Source organism: Palaemon carinicauda, unplaced genomic scaffold (assembly GCF_036898095.1).
Source record: "Palaemon carinicauda isolate YSFRI2023 unplaced genomic scaffold, ASM3689809v2 scaffold101, whole genome shotgun sequence".
Classification (NCBI taxonomy): Eukaryota; Metazoa; Arthropoda; class Malacostraca; order Decapoda; family Palaemonidae; genus Palaemon; species Palaemon carinicauda.
The window spans coordinates 288994-301063 of NW_027168494.1; the positions used below are offsets into that span (position 1 = coordinate 288994).

General features: G+C 36.8%; 1 protein-coding gene across 3 annotated transcripts in view; it reads right to left on the bottom strand.

The window, feature by feature from the left end:
* Positions 1-7229, bottom strand: part of LOC137635205 (clumping factor A-like) — a 27069-nt gene extending 19840 nt beyond the window's left edge. For 2 of the 3 annotated variants that reach the window (XM_068367666.1, XM_068367667.1), the window contains exon 1: positions 5468-7229. In XM_068367666.1, the coding sequence (XP_068223767.1) occupies positions 5468-6301 (834 nt within the window). In that variant the 5' untranslated portion in view covers positions 6302-7229. Of the gene's footprint in view, positions 1-4276; positions 4520-5467 lie in introns of those variants that run through there. The other variant, XR_011042613.1, reaches the window with a different exon arrangement.
* Positions 7230-12070: the final 4841 nt, after the last annotated feature.

Here is a 12070-nt window from a genome sequence, read left to right on the forward strand (position 1 = left end):
CTGCCAAAAAAACCTAGACTTAAGAAAAGTTCTCTCATCCACTGTCAGTAGTTCCCCTTAGTCACTACAATGAGATGGAACAATGATTAAAACCAGCAAGTCCAAATTGGCTAAACATCTTGAGTCATTGGCAACAACAGATATAGAACCGTTGAATATGGCAAGTGATTTGAATATTCTTGATCAGAATGATTCAAAGCTTTCCTTCTACTTACAGTGGAATTGCCAAAGCTCTCGTAGTTATGACTTGTAAAGCTACAAGCAACGAAGTGCACTTTGTGTGTAATGACTATACTCGAAGCAAAATTAAAGATCCAGCGCATCAAATTTGGGGAGACACTGACACAGTTATCAGCATCACTGGTACTAGCCAAAAATGTCTAAATCTTTTACAAAGTGCCTATCCTCATCACAGGTCAAAGATACTTTCCTTCCTTTCTTGTTCAATGAGTGGCAGTTAAATGATTATGCCGACGTACTTGGGACCAAGAAAGTAATTGTAGCTTATAAAAGAAAATGCTATGAATTTTCTGTAGACAGTAATAAGTTTGACACGACAGGACTGTCTTTTATATGACTGAGATCACAGCAAAGCTGACACAAGGATGGCGTTTCACATCTTTCAGCTTTATGGGAGTTGTGACACCTTTTTGAATGAAAATGCGCTGTGATGATACAGATGTAATGATCACTCTCATTCATTACTACAGCAATGTGGACCTGCAAACAGAAAAATTTTCCTAGAAATGAGACATGCTCACAGCAATAATTGATGCTTTGTTAACATCAGAAGCAGGGTCAAGGAGCTTAGTGAAATAAATGGCACATTCTGCACTGCAATTGCTTTGATATAACTTCAATCCCTTCCGGCACTAGTAGAGTTAGAAAGTTCCAAAGCTTCACTGGAACAATATGTACAGTATGTGTAATTTATGGAAAAGGCAATTACTGCACATGTCAAAAAATAGTCTCCCCCCCCCATTAATTAAAACAAAGTTAATGCCCAGAGATGATGCGCGGCCTCTGGGAAAAGTAAAATGTTTGAGACTAAACCAACGCCTCCTTCCAAAGCAGCTCCTATCTGACACATTGAGCAAGTCAAGTTATTTGCAAAGATGTGGAAAATTGAAAATAAATTTAAGCCTGCCAAGTCATCACCCTTAAACCATGGATGGAAAGAGCTCAGTGGTAAGAAAGTGCCAAATTGGTTTGAAGGATTGCAACTGACAGATTCTCTGGACTGATTGATTACGAGTTATCTGGCATCTTGACTCCGATTCTCTGGAAGTAGACCAATACGACAATGACAATGGCAATGAGGAAGTAGACAAGATTCAGATAACAGTGATAATGACTATGATTACTTCAACTTCATCCAATCTCTTATCATTAATTTACTCGTCAACTTTCCAAGAGGAAAATGTAACTATTGCATTTACTCAAAAACCATCAAGGATATCATTTTTCTCTTTGCATGTTCGGAATTATTGTACCCTTTTACTCTTAAAAAGTATTTAGTTTCATGATTAATGAATAAAGGAAAATAATTATCATTAAAAAATACGAAAAAGCTTGAAGGACGAAAATGCCAAATTTGAAAATATCTCAAAATTGTCCAATTTTTTTACTTGTAAGCACTCAATTTATGGACTACACCCAAAACTACAGCTAAAAAAAAGTTGTCCTTAAATTTCCTAATGCGAGTGTAATTAAATTCATATAACCTATCATATATCTAGTCTTCAGACCCAAGAGTCACTTGCCAAAATATCTATCTTTGGTATAACTCTAACTCGTTTTAGGCGTAGGCTAACCAGGACGTCTGATATATAGAAATAGTACCTAGCAAGTATTACATAATTCCTTATGAAAAGTTTCATATTCCAAAAATATATGCTTCACAGACTTTGCAATGCTCAGTAACTGATCAATCGTAACCACAAGGTGATCAAAACATTTCGGAGTGGTGAGTGCAGTACTCTTGCATGGACACTAAAGGCAAGGGAAGAATTTACACGTAAACCTGGCTTCTTGGTGGCTGTGATAAATTGTATTTGCGACAAGTATTCCTTCTATTCACCAATACTTTACAGCCTTTTGGTGCACACAAACAACAGCCAGAAAATAATAAAAAAGAGAGAGAGAGATAGCTCTACCACACCCATCGATTCTAAAGCATATTACTCTCAATATACATACATACATACATACATATACCAAAGGCACTTCCCCCAATTTTGGGGGGTAGCCGACATCAACAAGAAACAAAACAAAAAAGGGGACCTCTACTCTCTACGTTCCTCCAGCCTAACCAGGGACTCAGCCGAGTTCAGCTGGTACTGCTAGGGTGCCACAGCCCAACCTCCCACATTTCCACCACAGATGAAGCTTCATACTGCTGAGTCCCCTACTGCTGCTACCTCCGCGGTCATCTAAAGCACCGGAAGAAGCAGCAGGGCCTACCGGAACTGCGTCAATCAATATACCAAGACCAAAACATATAAATCTGTTTCAGTTGTAGCTAATCTTAGCCACTACCACATAATACCAGAAATTACTTAAAGAGTGTTTAAAACCTAGGCTTCTAAATTCTAACTGTGCCATGTGTCAATAATATTCACCTCCAAATACTAGTCGAGATCTTATAAGCCAAATGTATGATGAGACTTATTGTAAATAAAATATCAATTATCTCATTAGAATATTTTATGTTATTAACCCTTTTACCCCCAGGCTATTTGGAAATTTCCAACCCTTAACCCCTACGGGTTATTTTTTTCCTAGCACATTTTGCAGTATATTTTTTTTAAATTGCTCTAACAGCCTTAATTTTTGTCATAGAGAGGTCAGGTTGGTCTCATTCTCTTGGAAAATGCCTGAATTTTCTCAAAAAATTCTCAAAAAATATGAAAAACAAATTTTTATAGCATTTTTTTGCAAGGACGTACCGGTACGTCCATGGGGGTAAAGGGATGGCTTTTGTGAAACATACCAGTACGTCCTTTGGGGGTAAAAGGGTTAGTGGCTGTGATAAATTGTATTTGCGACAAGTATTCCTTCTATTCATCAATACTTTACAGCCTTTTGGTGCACACAAACAACAGCCAGAAAATAATAAAAACAGAGAGAGAGAGATAGCTCTACCACACACATGGATTCTAAAGCATATTACTCTCAATATACCAAGACCAAAACATATAAATCTGTTTCAGTTGTAGCTAATCTTAGCCACCACCACATATTACCAGAAATTACTTAACCCTTTTACCCCCAGGCTATTTGGAAATTTCCAACCCTTAACCCCAAGGGGGTTATTTTTTTTCCCAGCACATTTTGCAGTATATTTTTTTTTAAATTGCTCTAACAGCTTTAATTTTTGTCATAGAGAGGTCAGGTTGGTCTCATTCTCTTGGAAAATATTTGTATAGCATTTTTTTGCAAGAACGTACCGGTACGTCCATGGGGGTAAAGGGATGGCTTTTGTGAAACGTACCAGTACGTCCTTTGGGGGTAAAAGGGTTAATAGTGTTTTAAACCAAAGACTTCTAAATTCTAACTGTGCCATGTGTCAATAATATTCACCTCCAAAAACTAGTCGAGATCTTATAAGCCAAATGTATGATGAGACTTATTGTAAATAAAATATCAATTATCTCATTAGAATATTTTATGTTATTAACCCTTTTACCCCCAGGCTATTTGGAAATTTCCAACCCTTAATCCCCAGGGGTTAATTTTTTTCAAGCACATTTTGCAGTATATATTTTTTAAATTGCTCTAACAGCCTTAATTTTCGTCATAGGTCAGGTTGGTCTCATTCTCTTGGAAAATGCCTGAAGTTTCTCAAAAAATTATCAAAAATATGCAAAAAAAAAATTTAAATAGCATTTTTTTGCAAGAACGTACCGGTACGTCCATGGGGGTAAAGGGATGAGTTTTGTGAAACGTACCAGTACGTCCTTTGGGGGTAAAAGGGTTAAAGGAAAACATTTTTTCATAAAATCAGCAGAGCATGATATGGCTATGATTTTCACAACATACATACATACATACATACATACACATTTCTTTTATCTATTTATACTTAATGTATCTATCTATCTATCTATGTATATATATATATATATATATATATATATATATATATATATATAAAATGCACATGCAGCTATGGGGTAAGTAGACACTGCTTAGAACTTTTATGAATGCCCACATACAACGCAAGGTGCAGTAATAGCAAGAACACTTACGGGACATATTGTGTTATCTGACTTACCACAGAATTTCTGATGGATTCATCATTACAAGGTGTTTTTTTTTCATTTTCTAAAGCCTTTCTGCCCTGGATAACTGCCGAGGTGTTGATTGCAGTAAGATTAACCCTTTTACCCCCGGGGTATTTGGAAATTTCCAACCCTTAACCCCCAGGGGGTTATTTTTTTCCCAGCACATTTTGCAGTATATTTTTTTTTAAATTGCTCTAACAGCCTTAATTTTGGTCATAGAGAGGTCAGGTTGGTCTCATTCTCTTGGAAAATGCCTGAATTTTCTCAAAAAATTATCAAAAAATATGAAAAATAAATTTTTATAGCATTTTTTTGCAAGGACGTACGGGTACGTCCATGGGGGTAAAGGGATGGCTTCTGTGAAACGTACCAGTACGTCCTTTGGGGGTAAAATGGTTAAAGGCGAAGATTATCACCAGATACCTGAAAGTTTTCAATACTCGATTATCTGTTACAGATCTGTTTTGTTAACAAGTAAGATTCGGCACGAATGGGTTTGTAGAATATATTACTCAGTGAGGCAAACTTAAAAAATCATAATAATGGAAGGGGAAATTGATTGATAAGATCTGTATGAAAATTCTTTCAGGGGAATTTTTATCATTTTTATTATATAATTATACAGTATATATAAATCCTAATACTATCTTGAGTTTATCATTATTATTATTATTATTATTATTATTATTATTACAACTAGCTAAGCTACAACCCTAGATGGAAAAGCAAGATGCTATTAGCCCTACGGCTCCAACAGGGAAAAATAGCCGAGGAAAGGAAAAAAGGAAATAAACAAACTACTGCTGTAGGAAAAGTAATAAACAATTAAAATAAAATGTTTTAAGAACAGTAACATCATTAAAACATCTTTTATATAAAAAATATAAAATGAGACTTATGTCAGCCTGTTCAATATAAAAAAAAATTTGCTGCAAGTTTGAACTTTTGAATTTCTATTGATTCAACTATTCAATTAAGATCATTCCACAACATTGCCAAAGCTGGAATAAAACTTCTACAATACTGTGTAGTATTGAGCCTCATGGTGGAGAAGGCCTGTATATTAGAATTAACATATAATGTCAATAAATATCCTCTATCTTAAGTAAACCCTTCAGTTAGTGATACCTTTGAAGTGTCCTAATTACCTAAAAACTGATGCTCAAAATTCACAAACTTACCAAGCCATCAATTTGGTATAGAATGTGGAGTCTTCTTGTAAATCCTGACTCCGATGTATCGAAGCATTCGTAACTGATCCAGCGTCCACAAGACTCGCGGAGTCTTATCGAAGCATTTGTAACTGATCCAGCGTCCACAAGGCTCGCGGAGTCTTTTTGTAAATCCTGGCTCCGATGTATCGAAGCATTCGTAGCTGATCCAGCGTCCACAAGGCTCGCGGAGTCTTCTTGTAAATCCTGGCTCCGATGTATCGAAGCATTCGTAGCTGATCCAGCGTCCACAAGGCTCGCGGAGTCTTCTTGTAAATCCTGGCTCCGATGTATCGAAGCATTCGTAGCTGATCCAGCGTCCACAAGGCTCGCGGAGTCTTCTTGTAAATCCTGGCTCCGATGTATCGAAGCATTCGTAGCTGATCCAGCGTCCACAAGGCTCGCGGAGTCTTCTTGTAAATCCTGGCTCCGATGTATCGAAGCATTCGTAGCTGATCCAGCGTCCACAAGGCTCGCGGAGTCTTCTTGTAAATCCTGGCTCCGATGTATCGAAGCATTCGTAGCTGATCCAGCGTCCACAAGGCTCGCGGAGTCTTCTTGTAAATCCTGGCTCCGATGTATCGAAGCATTCGTAGCTGATCCAGCGTCCACAAGGCTCGCGGAGTCTTCTTGCAAATCCTGGCTCCGATGTATCGAAGCATTCGTAGCTGATCCAGCGTCCACAAGGCTCGCGGAGTCTTCTTGCAAATCCTGGCTCCGATGTATCGAAGCATTCGTAACTGATCCCGTCCACAAGGCTCGCGGAGTCTTCTTGTAAATCCTGGCTCCGATGTATCGAAGCATCCGTAACTGATCCAGCGTCCACAAGGCTTGTGGAGTCTTTTGTAAATGCAGGCTCCTATGTATTGAAGCATCTTCAACTGATTCAGCATCCTGGTTGACAGTTTTGTGTGCAGCAAATCTATTTAGTCATTTCGATACAAAATTGATTCGATACAACCCAAGTTACTAAGTAACGTTTTGATTATTATAACTGGATTCGTTGAACTTAGAGAGATTTTTCAATATATTTGCGATATAATGATGAGGCTACATTTGAATACATGAAAAATTTACTTTCTGGAAAAAGCAAATAGCATGTGTACTTTGAGGTATCTTGTACTCAACAACCTGATTTACTCAGTAATCTTACTATTCCATTACAGTACTATGATCAATATACTTGATCATCTCTGGTTTCAGATATGAAGCAAAGTTTTTTTTCTTTAAGGAGAATTGATATTTCAAAAGGTAGTTAGCGTTATTTTGTAACCGTATTTTAATTGAAAAAAAAAAAACTAACTTTAAAGGGATTTGATATCTCAAAAGGTAGTTAACTTTACTTTTTAACTACCATTGGGTTCTTCTGTAACTACTGCTTTGCTTTTAGCTTATCTTTGAAATGGAGTTGGTTTAGTTAACTGTTGCTGTGTAATTTATTTTACAAAAAAGTTGCTTTTTAAATATGACAAATTTGGAGATAATTTGTATTTTTCCAAACAAATAACAGAAGCTTTGTTGGTATGCGAACAAACTAAGTTTATTGGCCCGAATACCGTATCTGAATTTAGCGGTCTGAAAGAGATTGTAATAGGCAACATTGTCAATTTTAAGGTTCTATCGACCTAACTTTACTTCACTTTTTCTAGAATTAACTTGAGTTGTATTGAATCAACTTCAATGATGTACTGAAATGACTGATAACGTCCGTATTAGGTCTTGAAGTGATGCCTCGTCTGTAGAGAAATAAATTTACATTAATTTCTTATTAAGATTAATTATCATACAAATGTTCCTGTAATGAATTTAGCCTCTTATACAAGAAAGTTTAAAGTATTATTATTATTATCATTATTATCATCATCATTACTGTATAGGATCTTTTGAAAACATAGCACATCGTTAGCAAATCTATCAGTAAATGAAAAGTAGAATACTGTACTTGAAAATTAAGAGAATTATGTCACGAGATAAATAACTTTTAACAACACATATCATCCCTTTTCAAAGATGAAAAAAGTCAACAAATAACGTTAATCAATTAAAATTACAAATACTTCTAAAACAAAGCATAAATCGTACAAATTTATGAAACTAACAAATAAAACACTGAACTTCACCTTCAGAAACCGTAAAGTCAAAATCAGGAGACAATACTTTAAGTGATTTCAAGAAAAAAAACAGCCCAACTCTTTACTAGTAACACTACAACTTCACATTGAAATCAATTTCATTCAGTAAAAGTACCAACTAGAAGGGCACTCCGTAGAGCGCAGACCTCCACCTCAGCAGCTTATTTCTTGACCTTGAATTTGACCTTTGACCTAAAATGTCATAATTGGTGTGAATTTTCATACACTTAAATATGAACCAAGTTTGAAGTCTCTGTGACAACGATGTCCAATCTTAAGGCTGATTTCGTGAATTGGACATTTTGCTTGACAGTCACCTTGACCTTCCAAAATTTTATAATTTCCAGCTTTTTACATAGCAGTTAATCCCTGCAGGTTTCATTACTCTACCAATAAAATTGTGGCTGGGAAACTGTTCACAAACAAACACAAACAGGGGGTAAAATATAACCAACTTTGTTGGCGAAGGTAAAAACAAATTCCATTAATTTCTTCCCCAAGCCTCCTTTATAAAAATGAGAAATGCAGCCCGATAAAGAGAGCAACTTAACTTATGCAAACTTCCTTCTCCAAATGTTTTCAATTCAACACCACTGGCTAGTCAATGGCAACGTGTTTGCTTACCATTCGCATAGCAGCAGACAGATCCCAGCCCCTGGACCGTGAGTTTAAGCTGTTTACTGGGGAGGCCACTGATGTGCTTGGGCACCACAGTGGAGGGTTGGGCTTGCCCGGTTGACATTATGGAGAGCATCTATTCGGATGAAACTGGAACTGAACCCAGACACCTATAACCTCTTAACACCGACATAGTAGGTCAGCTCTTGCCCTCATCCCACAGGGATGACGTGGCTGATAAAACCAAATAAGTCACAAAACTAGAGAGAAGTCTCTTTACTTAAGCTTGAACACTAGATATGAATAGGAATATACCTTCTTCTCCCGGTTGTATTTTCAATCAAAATCCTGCTGATTTTAAGGTTAAATTCTTTTTATTTTCATCCTGGCACCAGCCTTCCACTCTAGTCATTGGAACAAATAACATGATTATGATTATTATCATCATTATTATTATCATTGTTATTATTATATTATTTTCATTATTATTATTACAAGCTAAGCTACAACCCTAGTTCAAAAAGGAAGTTCCTATAAGGGCAAGGGCTCCAACAAGCAAAAAATAGCCCAGTAAGGAAAGGAAACAAGGAAATAAACAACTACAAGATAATAATAATCAACCAAAATAAAAGTTCAAGAACAGTAACAACTTTAAATTAGATCCTTCACATATAAACTATAAAATCTTAAAAAAAAAAAAAAACAGAGGATGAGAAATAAGATAAAACAGCATGTCCAAGTGTACCCCCAAGCAAGAGAACTCTAATCCAAGACAGTGGAAGGCCATGATACAGAGGCTATGACACTACCCAAGACACCTTGTTTTAGCGACACTCATCGACTTTTTAAGCAGGACCCATAAACATGTAAGAAGACCAATGTATAAAGTTCAATGAAATTCAAAACAGTTATAAGTAGGAAGAAACCTCAATGAAATCCTACGATAGCAAAGGGAACTAGAGGTTAGGGCTAATTCGGTCGACCTTTTGTTCTACCTTGACCTTTAACCTAGGACTTTCAAATCTAAATCACTAACACATTTCAACAATTAATTCTTGAAAGTTTTACAACTCTGAGTAAAATTGAGGGCCAGGAAGCTTTTCACAAACAGACAGACAAACATTGGGGAAAAATATAACCTCTCCTACTTCGTCGGCAGAGGCACTTACAATAAACAAGACAGAGTTTGACTATGATAAGCCTTGGATAAACCACATCCTAGGTAGTAGGTTGGCCAGGGCACCAGCCACCCGTTGAGATACTACACTTAAGTGACTCCTAACATTTCTCTCCCCATGGTACTTATACGTAACTCCTATCAATCGGTTTTAAAGGACTAATCTTCCCCAAACGGTAAAAGAAGGGCAGCGCCCTTTTTACCTTCCAACCGGTAGTGTGCTCTAAGTTCAATAAATGCATGGATCCAATGTTGACACTAAGAGAGGAATGTGAAGGAATAACTTCAAGTTCTCCTTCTATCGACAGTATGCAATGAAGCTTCATTCCTGAAATACGATGTTATCGTCATCACTACTAAACACAGCGAGGCAATAAACAGCAACAGAAAAAAAAAAAAAATTGTGTATCGGCAGGTTACACAGAAACTGTCAGTCGACTAAATTTCTCGGGAAATCTGCCAAACCTTTCATCTTCCTTAAATTCCCTGGCACACAATTGCTAACCATAAACGAGATGGAAAAAAATTAAAACAGCCAGTTGACGGCACCAGGAGTAAAGTACATAAGGTCCTCAACTTACAAACTTAATTGGTTCCAAGAAGCTGTACTGTAAGTCGAATTGTTTGCAAGCCAAATTTCGTTACATTTTGGCCTAGGGTTGGCCTAACCTGAATACCAAGCCTATAATTTCCAGCTAAAAAAAGTCAACAAATAGTCGGGTTTTATATGAAATAGATCAGATTATTAGAAATGCTGTTTTTCTACTGTATTAAATTATATAATATTGTTTTATTACAGTTATTTCTTTATATTATCCTTGTTATTTTTAGTTAGATTTGTGTTTGCATCTCTGGATACTTGCAAGTCAAATGTTTCTAAGTTGAGGACAAAACCTTGATATAAATTTTAACTACTGAAGTTCCAACCAAGCTGAAAGTTAACTACAATCCCTTTCACCCCCAAAGGACGTACCGGTACGTTCTTGCAAAACACAGTTAATTACATGTTTTTACATATGTTTGATAATTTAATGAAAAACTTTAGGCATTTTCCAAAAGAATGAGACCAACCTGACCTCTCTAGGACAAAAATTAAGCCTGTTAGAGCAATTTAAAATAAATATATAGCAAAATGTGCTCGAAATTTAACATTATGGTGGGGGTAAAAGGAAGGACGAGGGTGTACATTTGCGCAGAAGCATATGAATGCATGTATTTATGGACATGTGGATACGAGCATTTTAGTTTGCAAGCGAGCTTACAGAAAGAATGAAACTCGTAAACCGTGGTACCATTGTAATTGGAAAACTATGGAAAAATGTCCCTGAACTGCATGAAATTTATGACTTTGTGCCCTATGGCCAAGCGATGAAGGCAGAAGGTCATTTCGCGCCAATGTATTACTGAAGGGAAACAACTGCAGCTACAGTTCTCTTGCTTGAGGGTACACTCGGGTACACTTCTATCTTATTTCTCATCCTCTTGTTTTGCTAAAGTTTTATAGTTTATATCTATATTTCAATGTTGTTACTGTTCTTAAAATATTTCAATTTTCCTAGTTTCCTTTTCTTACTGGGCTATTATCCCTGTTGGAGCCTCTGGGCTTATAGCATCCTGCTTTTTCAACTAGGGTTGTAGTTTAGCAAGTAATAAAAATAATAATAATACACCATGAAGTAAAAATATTATGAAAAAAGATAGTGGGGGAAAAAACAGACATAACTAATGTAGATGGATTAATCTGCCTAACCTAACTTTAGCAAAGCATTTCTGTACAGTAGTCGAACAAATATGTCAAATTCGGAGATAATTTGTATTTTTCCCTAACTAATACAACCCTGGAGTTATACATGAATATTCTTTCAGCGGCAGCTGGAGATAGCTATTAGACTACAGTTGCGAGGTGCCAGGGGGTGGCTGAGGGGTACCCAGCCGCCTCTATATATACTCTCACATCTGTGAGACGTCACTTTTATTGCAGGCAGGACTAATGGAAGACAGGTGATGGTGGGCCAATTTATATAAATAACACCAGGCTTGTATTAGTTAGGGAAAAATACAAATTATCTCTGAATTTGTCATTTGTTCCCATACTAACAAACCCTCTGTTATTTAGGTGGATGACTCACTCTTAGGTGGGTGGAAGCCTTGATCTTGCATGGACATTAACCAGGTTTTACCTAGTACTGTACAGTATATGTCTTTGGGCTAGGGAAAACTTTGACACCTCGCTGAAATATAAAAAGTGAGTGTATTCGCAGCCTGTACAATTTAGTAAAATAAGAGGTTATTATTTGTATGAACGTCTGAGTTTTAAACAGGAAAAAACAACAAGACGCATCAAATCACTCCCTCGCAGAAAGCAAAGGGAACGTGGACAGTATAAAAACTCTATGGCTTAAACCAGGCAACACAAGGGAAGTGATAATTACCTGCAGAGGTTGAAGCCAGCTTGCATAGGGATCCATGGCGCTGTACCCAAAGAGGGGAAGATGAAGGAAGGAAAGCCAGACATTCTCCTCATTCATCCCAATCTTAACCCGGAAAACCAATGCTATCAACTAACGGCTACTTGCTACTTGTCCATCAAGGAGCTTGAGGTATCTTAAACCCCTTGTTGAGCAGCCACCTCAGGACCGATAGTAA